Source organism: Macaca thibetana, chromosome 1 (assembly GCF_024542745.1).
Source record: "Macaca thibetana thibetana isolate TM-01 chromosome 1, ASM2454274v1, whole genome shotgun sequence".
NCBI classification, from domain to species: Eukaryota; Metazoa; Chordata; class Mammalia; order Primates; family Cercopithecidae; genus Macaca; species Macaca thibetana.
This window is the reverse complement of record NC_065578.1, coordinates 66301195-66314296: the sequence shown is the minus strand read 5'-3', so window position 1 is coordinate 66314296 and position 13102 is coordinate 66301195. Positions and strand designations below refer to the sequence as shown.

Below are 13102 nucleotides of genomic sequence, written 5' to 3'. Positions count from 1 at the left end.
TTCAGACTTCCCCTGAACTTGGAGAGAGAAATTTTTTTTTTTTTTGAGACGGAGTCTCGCTCTGTCGCCCAGGCTGGAGTGCAGTGGCCAGATCTCGGCTCACTGCAAGCTCCGCCTCCCAGATTCACGCCATTCTCCTGCCTCAGCCTCCCGAGTAGCTGGGACTACAGGCGCCCGCCGCCTCGCCCGGCTAGTTTTTTTGTACTTTTTAGTAGAGACGGGGTTTCACCGTGTTCGCCAGGATGGTCTCGATCTCCTGACCTCGTGATCCGCCCGTCTCGGCTTCCCAAAGTGCTGGGATTACAGGCTTGAGCCACCGCGCCCGGCCTGGAGAGAGAAATTTTATGTGAATATAAAGGTTAAGTTTCATAGACAAAGGAAAAATAAATTAGTAAAAAGTGTGAGCATAAGCAGATCTTTTAACTTCTGAAGGTTTGTTTTCTTATTGATAATGCTCATCTCATAGTAGGTTTTTCTGAGAATTAAATCACATTTGAAAATATTTAAAGAACCAGACAGCTGTTAGTTATCATAATTCAATATTGCAAATGTGAATACTCAAACACAAATTATTTATTAATATACACGGAAAGAAATCATTTCTAAGATAATTTTCCATTTTTCCTGATGTTTAGATGGAAAATGCAAGGCCTCTGAATGTTCTACATTCACAGCATAGACAAGCATGTAGAAGATCACTGGGTTCTACAGACTTTTCTCCTATGTTCAACATTCAGTCTAATGCTCATAAAAAGGAAAAAGACTCTACTTTATTTACAGGTATAGAAATTGCATGTTTACATTGAAATAATTGAAAGTTACCTGCATCTAAACTTAGGGTGTAAGCATTAAGAAAATCTTTAACCAAGGAATATTAGTCTTTGATCACACTACAATAACGATCTTTCTCCAGCCTTCTTTTCTTTCTCGTAAACCTATCCACACCACACTGATTCTAGTTATATTTAACAGGCTGTTTTACTTAGTTAACCAAATTACTGTGTGATTTGATTCATTGTATGTTGCCTATGCTTCAAACATATGTTTTCACCTGATGGATTCCTGTTCGACTTTCATAGTTAAGAGATTTTAGCCTCAAATAAAAGAAAATCCAACTGCCTGTAGCTTAAACTGTAAAGATATTTATTATCTAAAAAAACAAGAAGTCCATCAGAAAGGCATTTGCAGGGTTGGCTCGTTCAGGGGCTTTATAATGTCATTAGATATTCAGTTCCATGCATCTATTTCACAGACCTGGAGTAGTTACTGTCTGCTGCTAAGGTTTCCACCACAGATGCAAGAAAAAAAATATTCTCGTGCTTTCTGTCTGTCTGATTGTGGCTGCTGAGATTGAATAGAGGAATACAGTGGTGGAAAAAATGTCCAGTTCCTCTGTCTTTCCTCAATGGTCTTAGCAGGTAGCTTGTCCTCCTATCCTTGCTGTACAGTATGATGACAACTATTCAATATAGCTTGTGTGACTAGAAATGCTTTTTATGCCTTGGTAAGAATGAAAAAAATGTTTTTCCCAAAGCCAACTCCCCCTTATGTTTCTTTGGCTCAAAGAGCCTCATGCATCCACATCTAAACCAATAAATCATCATTGGCTTAGATCACTTTTTCCAACTTTCAACATGGCCACAGTAGGAAATACTTTTTATATTACACACACACACACACACACACACACACACACACACACACACGGAGCAGAAGATTCAGCTTCCTAGAGTCCTAATAATCTCTCTTTCTCTCTGTCAGTTGAATTTGATTGTAGTATTTCTGTATTTTGTAAAGTAATTACTAAGGATCCAGATGATACATTCTGTTATAGTCTACTTCATTTTCTTAAATGCTGTTCAGGATACACTAAATTGATTTCACAACACATGAATGGTTTGTAGCTCACATTTTGAAAAACACAGCTTAGATTACTCAAGATTTACTCCATTGAGCCGGGAAAGATACCAGCCTTCTTTGTAGGACATGGTTGCTTGGAAGGAGATAAGACTGGAGTGCTGTTAGTAAAGAAGGGTAAAAAATGACTGTGAAGTAGGCAACCTCCATTTGCTACATTATCCTTGAAGGTTCCATTCAGATGCCACATCTTCTCTGAAGTGTTCCCTGAAAGCAGTGACAGGATGTTCTATTAGTTCAGCAAAGCAATCTCCCTTTAGAAAAGTTCTTAAGTCTCTCTAAGGAAGCATTTTATACTTTTTATCAAAGTCCCAAAGTAAGACTTCTGGGAAAGTTGTCAACATAAATACAAGTTCATCCTGGCCAGAATGAATAACACAAAAAGAAAATAGAGAAGAAAAATTTATTAAATTGAAACTGGGACATTTTATCCCTAACTCAAAGAAAATCTGTCACATATTACATTATGAAGCAGTTTGAAAGAATCTTCCAGAAGTCAGCGCACAATTCCATTTCTTAGGAGAAAAGAATAACCGTTGAAAGAGCCAATAGAGAATATTCTGAAAAAAATCCCCTATTATAACCACCGACTCCACTACACACACACACACATACACACACACACACACAGACACACACACACACTCTCTCTCTCACATTCAACTTAAAGAAATAGAGTTTGTTATCAATGATAGGTCCGAGAAAGATGCGAAATTCTCCCCTTGGGATTCCTTTCCTCATTGTAAGTCAGCAGCATTCAAAGTCTGTGCTAGCAATATTTGGAGAGAAATATAATGATCATAACTTGTCACTTTTTTCTCTGGCTTCCTCGTATTGCTTTAGATGTACTCAGAGCTAGGGTAAAAACCTCCTAACTTGAAGGAGCAGGGACTTGAAAGGAGGGTTGATAACAGAAGAGACAAAATACAGTTTTCTAGGAACGATTTTTGGATTGTGACCAACGATAACTGCAAAGAAAAAACACAATTCCTTCAAATAGCCTGTGAGCCATGAGGCCCTTACTTGACTAAGTTCCTCCCTCAACTACCAAACTAACTTGCTTACCCCAAGAGAGAGATAAAAAAATGAAACCCAAGTGACACCTCACACATAAACAGAGTACCCACCACCACCACCACCCTGGGGTCATGAAAAGGTTTCACAAAATATACAGTGCCCAGAAACAAACTTCTCCACCATCTTCCAGGGCTACAGCTTCCTTATCAGCCTACTCAGTAGCTGAGTGCCTGAACTCATAATAAAAGGTAACGACATCTGGATTTACATGTTAATTTCTAAGGGGAGAGTTTAACAGTAAAGTGCATAAGTAAACAGGGAGAACATAAAAAAATTTACATCTGTTGTTTTTGGACAAATAAATAAGCCCACATTTAAGTGATCTGATTCAAAGTTGAGCAGAAAGAAAAATAAGAACAAAGCATGGGACCTATGGAAAAATTCCATAGCGAAGAGAGGTCATAATTTAAAAAATAGCTGATGGTCACATTTTGGCAGAATTTGTTCCCCATGAACCAGGAATAAACTTAAACAATAATTGTTCTATATGCTGAAGGAGTTAAAGAAAATCAGAATTCTATGAAGTAAGATTTGGAAATGTAAAACATAATCATCAAGAATGAAATGATGCTACCAGAATTAAAAAATATTTTTAAAGAAATAGGTAATGCTAATAGGTAACTTAAAATTATGTTAAAAGCCTCAAAGAGTAAAATAAACATTGAAGTAAACCGAACTGAAATCCGAAAAGCAGTTTTGGAATATATACAGTGTGCAGTGTAAGGGGACACAAATATGACCACATTAGACAAGATAGTATATTGAGGGAAGAAACCAGGTATCCAACACTGAGATAAACAGTGAGTTTGAAGGAAAGAACAGAACAAATCAAATGAATTGACTAAAAGGGGGTGGGGGAAACTATCGGAGAATAATGGAAATACTCTATATCTTGATTTTACTTACATGAGTGCATATATTTATCAATGTTTATCAAACTGTTCATTACGTTAAAATACGTGTATTTTATTGTATGTAAATTATACCTCAATAAAGCAAAGTTAAAGAAAAAAACAAAAGGCTGACATGACAGAAGTCTAAAACACCAAAAATACGGTAGATTAAAATATCTGCAAAAAGCTTACACAAGTGCAGCAAATATTAACAATATTTCATTTAAAATACAAAATACTATTAGTTTTTAAAGACAATGCTGATTAAATACATAGCAGTTCATCAAATTCTGTGCTCATCATTGACTCCTGTATCCTACCATTTGTGTTTGTTTATTTTTTTTGAGACAGAGTTTCACTCTTGTTGCCTAGGCTGGAGTGCAATGGCGCGACCCTGGCTTACTGCAACCTCCCAAGTAGCTGGGATTATAGGTATGCACCACCACGCCCGGCTATTTTTGTATTTTTGGTAGAGATGGGGTTTCACCATACTGGTCAGGCTGCTCTCAAACTCCTGTCCTCAGGTGATCCACCTGCCTCAGCCTCCCAGAGTGCTGGGATTACAGGTGTGAGCTACCACACTCAGCCCCATCTGTGTTCTATTACATTTTTCATGAAGAGCATATGTTAGTCATTCTTTCAATGGTGACCTGTTGGCTGTTAACTCTTTGGATCCTTATATATCTGAAGTGCCTTTATTTTGCTGTCACTCTGGAATGACTGTTGAGTTTATGTAAATTTCTACACTGTAAATTACTTTTTCTCAGCACTTTACAGATAACTTTATTATCTTCTTGAATCATTCATAGATTAGAATTCTGTTCATAGTCCAATTGTCATTCTTCTATAGAATAACTGTTTTTAACTTTCTGGTAGTTTTAGGACTTTTCTCTTTATTCTTTATGATTCGCATTTTTAGTACAAAGTGTCTGGATATAGATGTATTCTGTCTGTCATCTTCAATCCTTGAGATACACGTCTGTCAGTTAGAATTATTGGTTATTATCTCTTCAAATATAGATTCTTTACCATTTCTGCTATTTTCTTCTTCCAAAGCTATTGGATAAATGTCCAAGACTTGCAGTGTTCTTGGATTTTGAACTGTTCTTTCAGGTTTTTTATTTATCTTTCTATGCATTCTTGGTGAATTCCTCAACATTTTCTTTCAATTCATTAATTTTCCCTTTGCCCATGTAATCTAGATTTATATTTCTTACTTCCAAGATTTCCAGTTTTTAAAATATTAACCTGTTTTTATTTTTACCTTAGTCTGTTTTTATTGAATAATAGCTTATTCTCTAATGTATTTTTTTATTTATACCTTTGAAATTTCTAAACATATTTTATCAAATCTAAGATGTCATCAATTGACACTGTTAATTTAAGTATGACACTTGCTACTATACAATTTAAAATTGAGGTATGTATCTTAAGACGGCAAGGGTTTTCAGTTTATTTTTAGATTCTTCTATTTAATTGTATTGCTGACCCCCTTGTAGATTTTGTTTGCTGCCTTTCTTAGATTTATATTTTTCATATGTTTTATTATTATAATTTTTTTTTGAAACTGAGTCTCATCCTGTCACCTAGCCTGGAGTGCAGTGGCATGATCTCTGCTCACTGCCACCTCCAACTCCTGGGTTCAAGCAACTCCTGCCTCAGCCTCCCAAGTAGCTGGGATTACAGGCGTTCGCGACCATGCCCAGCTGATTTTTGTACTTTTAGTAGAGGCGGGGGTTTCACCATGTTGGCCAGGCTGGTCTCGAACTCCTGACCTCATGTGATCCACCCACTTCAGCCTCTCAAAGTGCTGGGATTATAGGTGTGAGCCACTGCACCTGGCAATATTTTTCATATGTTTTAGAATTTCAGAAGGCTCTCTCTCTCTTATTCACCACTCACTATATGTCACTCTTTCCTTTCCAGAAGTTTTGCAGTTGCCATTACTCAGACCTCATGGCCCTCAGGCCAGACCAGATTTTAGAGTTGTGAATGGGATTCCTCTGCCAGGGTAATAATTGGGGATATGGCAGATTCAGTCATCCATCTCTGATGTGGTTTGACTTAGTTCCAGGTTAGCCAATTGGCAATGGAAAGAACTGATTTTTACTCTCCTTTCACAAGTCAGGGATCCTTAACCCAGCACCTTGTTTCAGTCAGTGGGCCTGTTTTTCTCCTATCTATCCCATTCCTGCAAATGGGAAAAAGTTGGATCTCCCTCTAAGTAGAAACTGAAGCCAACCATTTCTCACCACTTACACTGCTACAATCCTTATCGAGTCAACCAACAAGTTTATCTAGATAATAGCAACAGCCTCCTAACTGGTTACTCCATTGCTACTCTTGCCACCCACATTCCCCCTTCTCCCCACAGACCATCCATCTCTGAGCGAGCAGAGTGATCTTTCTAAAGTATAAATGAAACTACATTATTGTTCTGTTGAAAACCCTCCTAAGGATCTCTGTTGTAACCAGAATAATATCTTAACTCTTCACCATGGCTTATGTGACCCTAGATGACTTTGCCCTGCTACGTGTTTCAACCCATCTTACTCTGCTCTCCTCCTAATTCACCGCACCCGAGCAACACTGGCCTCTTTGTTCTTTCAGCATTCCACACTGACTTCACACTGAGACCTCCATCCACACTTGCTGTTTCCTCTGCCTCTTTCTCTTTACTCAGATTTTAGCTCAAATATCCCTTCTTAAAAGAGGACATCTATAGCCACCCTAGGTGAAGTACTATGTTTATATTCTTCCATAATACTTGAATGCTTCAAATACTTCCAAAGTATTCGAAATTATATTATATATTTATTTGTTGGTTGGTTTACTTGTTTTTGTTGTTGTCGGAGTTTTTTTTTTGTTTGTGTTTGTTTTTGTTTTTTGAGATGGGGGTCTTACTATACTGCCCCAGCTGGCCCCAAACTCCTGGCCTCAAGCAGTCCTCCCACTTCAGCCTCCTGAATAGCTGGGATTACAAAGGCACATCACCATGCCCAGCTGGTTTACTTGTTTATTGACCATTTCCTCCCTCTAGAACAGAGCTTCCCAAATAGTACTGTGGTAAACTGTTGTGCTTGGAGGGGGTTATAGGTGTGCTGAAATATTGATTCCTTGGCCATCAAGGTTGCTCAGTTGACCCTATGGTAGCCTACCCAGACTCAAGCATTTATTCCAGTATACTGTACAAATAATATAAATTAGTATGCTTGCAATTAAATGGGAAAGACTGGGAAGTACTGCACTAGAATATAAACTACTTGAGGACGAGGAAAAAGCTGAAACTGTTGCTAATAGCATGTGTGTGTAGAAAAATGCTGGAGTGGCCACCAGACATGTTTGGAAGAGATCAACCTTGGATGCTTACTTCATGCCACATGGCAAGATCTGTTTGATATCTGCAAGCTGTCTTCCCTCCCTACCAAGTGATAACCGTCTGAAGCTTCCTACTGGTTAATAGTGACGCCACATAACGGAGAGATTTGAAAATTTAGGGATGCCTTTCTTCCACAAAAAATCTCCAAGACCACTTTTATGTTTGATCTGTTTTAGCCAAATACTGGAGCTTTGATCTCAGTCTTTTCCAGTTCTATCTAGTTCATTCAAGAAATATTTACTGAGTAGCTACTACAGACCAGGCACTATACTAGGTGCTTTCCATATGTTATTTTAAATTGTAAAATATTTTGTGCAAGATATTTTCCTAAATGTCAGAATATCTATGTGTCTTTTATGAAAATCTTTTAAAATTTCAGGTCAAATTGAAAAAAAACCTAGAAAACCATTGGATTCTGTTGGTCACTTAGAAGGTGATAGAAATAAAAGGTAATTTATTTCAAAATACTTAGTATTTTGTTCTGTTTAATGATGTTTCTAATAGGACACATTTTATAATTGACCAGAATAAATTTATTCTACCTTATTGTTATCATTTAGTTCCATAGTACAATCGAACGGAGAGAAAGGCATGGAAAAATGAATAGAGGGAATACAATTTTTTTTTTTTTTTAGTAAATGCACACATTTACTTACACTACAACACGGATGTGAAAAAGTAGCTTTTCTTTGGATAAAGTTCTCATTTTTCTCATGAACCCTTCAAACTTTATGTAGTGAAAAAATCATTAATCCAGTGTGTTTCAAACTTTGTTTGAATCAATAATGAACAACCACTTTAGGTTTAATTCAGTTTAAAAACTATATCCTGGCCGGGCGCAGTGGCTCACGCCTGTAATCCCAGCACTTTGGGAGGCCGAGGCAGGCGGATCACGAGGTCAGGAGATCAAGACCATCCTGGCTAACTCGGTGAAACCCCATCTCTACTAAAAATGCAAAAAAATTAGTCGGGCCTGGTGGTGGGCGCCTGTAGTCTCAGCTACTCGGGAGGCTGAGGCAGGAGAATGGTGTGAACCCGGGAGGCAGAGCTTGCAGTAAGCCAAGATCGCGCCACTGCACTCCAGCCTGGGCGACAGAGCGAGACTCCGTTTCCAAAAAAAACAACAACAACAACAACAACTATATCCTGTCTCTGCCTGACCATACTACTCTATCCTCTTAACAAATGTGGGGCCACCCTGTGTTGGCATGAAGCTGCCCTGTGAAGCTTCTTTCAGAATCTCAACATAGGACGTTGCAAATACCTCTCTACCTTTGGTGTTCTCCTCAACCTACGTAATCATACAACTCGTCCCCACTCAAAATCCAAAGAGGTATATATATGACTCTCTTGCTTCCACTCCTGCTCTTGCTGTGTTCTCCCACAAACCAGGCAGGAAGGGATGATCTTGTCAGTTTGAAAGTCTGTGGGAGAGAGGTTGGTGCAGAAGTTGGCAGTGACTTCCAGGGATAAAAGGAGGCAGACAAGAACTAACAAGCTGCAATCAGCCCTATGAACATTGCCCTGAACTGTGTTTATTTTCAGAAAAAAATCTCCACAGATGAATGATTTTAATATAAAAGAAAACAAATCTGTCAGAAATTATCAATTAAGTAAGTATCATTCAGTAAGAAAGAAAAGCTTGCTCCCGTTGTGCTTTGAGGATGAATTGAAAAATCCACATGCCAAGATAATCAGCGTTAGTCCAACAAAGACAGTAACTTCTCACATGGTAATAAGCATATCATCTATCGTTAAGTAAACATGTGTAGTTATACAACTTACGGGAATCACCCATATATTTTAGTGACCAGAATCTTTGATAAATCCTTCTTACCTCTTGGTTTCATATTCCAAAGTGATAACAGCACTTAAGTTCTTAATGCTCTTTGCATAACCCCCAAACCACGCATTCCTTTACACTAGCTGAAAATTCAGTGTTTTTCTTTATGAAGAAGGCTTTATCAAATTTGCTTGGTTATAATAGAACTATAAAATAAAAAGGATTTTTTAAAAAATGACTGTAGCAATCTAGCAGAATGCAGTGGTGTGCACCTGTAATCCCTGCTACTCTGGAGTCTAAGGCAGGGGAATTGCTTGAACCCAGGCATTTGAATCCAGCCTGTACAATATAACAAGATCCCAGTTCTAAAATAATGGGACTATGACTATGTGTCCATTTTTCTAATAATCTGTTTTGGCTTTTTCAACCAGAAAGTGCATTTATTAAAGGCTATGTAGTAACTCATGCTCTCTAGAGAGGCAGTCTGGCTCGAAAGCTGTCTAGCCAGGAATCACCTAATTATACAGCCCCAGACTGCTCCACTGAGGCCCATGCTATTGTCACAGATAACAGTTTATAATTCCGATGCTGAGCAGGGAATACTCTAAGACATTTGCTACTGCTGTTGTTCAAAGCTAGATATAACTCCTACCACCCTCACTAGAATAGTTTTCCCAATACTTTTTCACAGTGCTTGCTTTCTCTGAACTGAAGACTTCATAGGTGTATCTGAATGGCAGAGCCTAGAGCAAATGCCTATGTCCTAACCGCAAAGAAGCTGACAAACATGGTTCTTGCCTCTACCTAAGAGTACATAGACTTATCAAGCAGAAAATGTCCTAAGGCGTTGGACAGACCAAAAACATTACAAACATCCATTATGATGGCTAAATAGGTAATATTGGCATCACCAGTGGATTGCAAAACTAGATCTTTGTCATCTTTTCAGTAATGATAGCAGACTTGGCTATTACTGTGATAAAAATGATCTATTCTCGAGTCAGTCTATTACTTTGGCTATTTTATTCCACAAATATTTATTGAGCACTTTTTAGGTGTCAGGTGTTAGGTGCTAAGTATTAGGGTACAATAATATCAGTTGTAGAGATAATTTTTAATTTTTTGAATTATTTACTAGAATATCCAGATTTGTAATTTTGGCCTGTAATCAGTTATGTCTCTTCTGAACTTTGACTCAATCCATTTTTTGGTATGCTTTTTAATTTCTAGAATATGGAAACCTAAGAAATGCCAGTACAACTACCCTATTTCTCAATGGCAGTACCTCAGATATTTAACAAATATATTTATTTTTTCATATTCCAATTTATTTCAGAAAACATTTAAGGTCAAAAGTTCAAGTTTCATGACTAACATCTCTATAGAATATTAAGATAAGAAGGATGTATGTTATATACAAGTACAGTATTTTCATATATTTGAATAATGCTACTGTTCATATTAAATATTTGTATGTAGTCATTTTTAGAATATTTTACAATTTTATTTACATGTTTTAAAATATATGGAGCTTTCTTCACTCAATGAACTTACGACTAATTACTCTTTTCTTTAATCCACAGGAACAAAAGGACACAAATCCCATAATTTTCCATGACTCAGAATATGTACGAATGTTACTTTTGACAAAAAATAGATTTTCTTCTCATCCATTGAAAAATGAAAACAATTACCCACATAAAAGAACAAATTTTGTTTTAGAAAGAAATTGTGAAATCCTCAAATCTATAATTGGTGATCAATCTATTTCTCTTTTCAAACCCCAAAAAACAACGCCTACAGCACAGAGAAAAGATATACAGATCCCCATGTCTTTTAAAGTAGGCCACACAACTGTCTATGATAAACCAAAGAGGAAAACTAATAAGCAGACACCAGAAAACAGATCTTGGAATACACTCTATAATTTCTCACAGCACTTTTCTAGCCTAACAGAACAATTTGTGGGTTACCTTGATAAAGCTGTTATTCATGAAATTAGTGCCCAAACTGGAAAATTTGAAAGAATGTTTTCTATAGAAAAACCAACGAGCATACCCACATCCAGTGCCTCACCTGTCAAATGTTATTCAAAGCCTTTTAAATATATATATAAACTAAATAATGTAACACCACTGGATAATTTATTAGACTCGTCAAGTGAAATTTTAAATGCCTCATAAAATATCATGTATGCAACAATATTGGAGCAACAAGAAGCAAATATCCAAGTTCCAAAATTATAAAAGAAATTCTTATCCAAATAGTAATGTTCGAATTGATCATATAAGAAAGCAAAGCATAGACATTGGAATTACAAGTCAGCAGTCATCTGTTCAAGAACAATCAACATTTGTATTAAATAATAGGACAAAATTAGGAAATAATTATCACCAAGAGGATCTAGTTCATGACTTTCTATTATCTCAATTAGATTGCTCAATCATCAGCCTTTCTATACTAAACTCTGATTCAGGACCAAGAACAGTATAGTCTGACTCTGGAAATGCACTGTTGGAAGCCAAATAACATCAATACTCTTTTTCTATAATTGAATATCAAATAAGACAAATTATCATTAATTTAATGAACGTGGAGTTAATTGTATATCAGCATTTCAGCAAATCATCATCAATAGTATTACATTAACAATTTGTGCAATTAAAAAGGCTTTGTAAAACTTTGAATAGTTTTTTATTATTGTTAGTAGATGTTGGAACTTCATTATTATATAATGTTTTTGCAAACTTTAACTTTTTTCTGAATTGTTAAATAAAAGAATAACTATCCTTAATCTAAAAATTTTTGGTAGCAAATCCTGTAAGGTATTAAACATTTTAAATTATATTATTACATTGTTATTTTACTTTCTCATTAACTTGAACAGTATAAAGGCAAAATTCAATTTAGAAACAAGTTGCATTTTGAAAGTTTATTGGTAATCCATTTGTTTGGAATTCAGAAATGCATTTCACATAAAAATAATCTTGTAAATAATAAATTCCAAAATTAAATAACAGAAACTTACTTAAAATTTAATCCCATAGAGCTTATATGAAAATGGTAAAAAGCAATAATTTTGTAATTCCAATAACTAAAAGAGAAAACTGAGTAAGGAAATAATTTTTCAATCTTGACTGTTACTACTTGAAGAAAAACAGATTGAATTAAATGCATTTAAGTTAAGAAAAGGCTTTCGGGGTCTTTTGGAACATTTTAGGGTGAGGAGGTAAACTGGTTTAGGTTCCTCTGCTTCTACTTCAGACTGGAGACTTTCTTTATTATGCACCATCATCAATACTACTCAGGAGCATCTTCACAACTAGAGGGAGGTTTGGACTCTCAAAAAGAATGACAAGGAGAGAAAAATGGAGGTGAGGCCGGGCGCGGTGGCTCAAGCCTGTAATCCCAGTACTTTGGGAGACCGAGACGGGCGGATCACGAGGTCAGGAGATCGAGACCATCCTGGCTAACACAGTAAAACCCCATCTCTACTAAAAAATACAAAAAACTAGCCGGGCGAGGTGGCGAGCGCCTGTAGTCCCAGCTACTCGGGAGGCTGAGGCAGGAGAATGGCGTAAACACGGGAGGCGGAGCTTGCAGTGAGCCGAGATCCGGTCACTGCACTCCAGCCTGGGTGACAGAGCGAGACTCCGTCTCAAAAAAATAAAAAAGAAAAATGGACGTGGAGGAGGACAGATGTACCTGGAGATTGTGTGAATGAGAGAAGAGAGAGAGAAAAGCTTCAAGATAAGGTGTTGGGCTCAGGTCTGTAGGAGGTAGGGGAGGGGCATACTTACTTCCAGTTGCTGGCTGGGAAAAGGAGACGCTGCTGCAGCTCCAAGTAATGAAGTTGTCTTTTTCTTTTCCCCTTCATTCTTCTCTGGTTGCTTTTATATGTTCTCCCCCTGTTTTCCCTCATCCAAACTTACTGCAAAGCAAAACAGCTTCCCTAACTACACTGCCAACTCAGAACATAAAACAAACTCTTTTTAAGCACTAATGATCAGAGTAACAAGAATTAGAAAATATACCTAATATTAGTACAAGTCA

General features: G+C 37.0%; 1 protein-coding gene and 1 non-coding gene across 8 annotated transcripts in view; both read left to right on the top strand.

Annotated features, from left to right (window-relative positions):
* Window positions 1-11843, top strand: part of C1H1orf141 (chromosome 1 C1orf141 homolog) — a 69452-nt gene extending 57609 nt beyond the window's left edge. For 5 of the 7 annotated variants that reach the window (XM_050763030.1, XM_050762805.1, XM_050762892.1 and 2 more), the window contains 4 exons: window positions 636-780; window positions 7646-7715; window positions 8812-8998; window positions 10633-11843. In XM_050763030.1, the coding sequence (XP_050618987.1) occupies window positions 636-780; window positions 7646-7715; window positions 8812-8998; window positions 10633-11232 (1002 nt within the window). In that variant the 3' untranslated portion in view covers window positions 11233-11843. The remainder of the gene's footprint in view (window positions 1-635; window positions 781-7645; window positions 7716-8811; window positions 8999-10632) is intronic. The other 2 variants (XM_050763208.1, XM_050763294.1) reach the window with 2 other exon arrangements.
* LOC126945303 (small nucleolar RNA SNORA31) lies at window positions 1236-1370 on the top strand. Its single transcript, XR_007722396.1, has one exon. It is a non-coding gene; the product is annotated as a small nucleolar RNA SNORA31 (small nucleolar RNA).
* Window positions 11844-13102: the final 1259 nt, after the last annotated feature.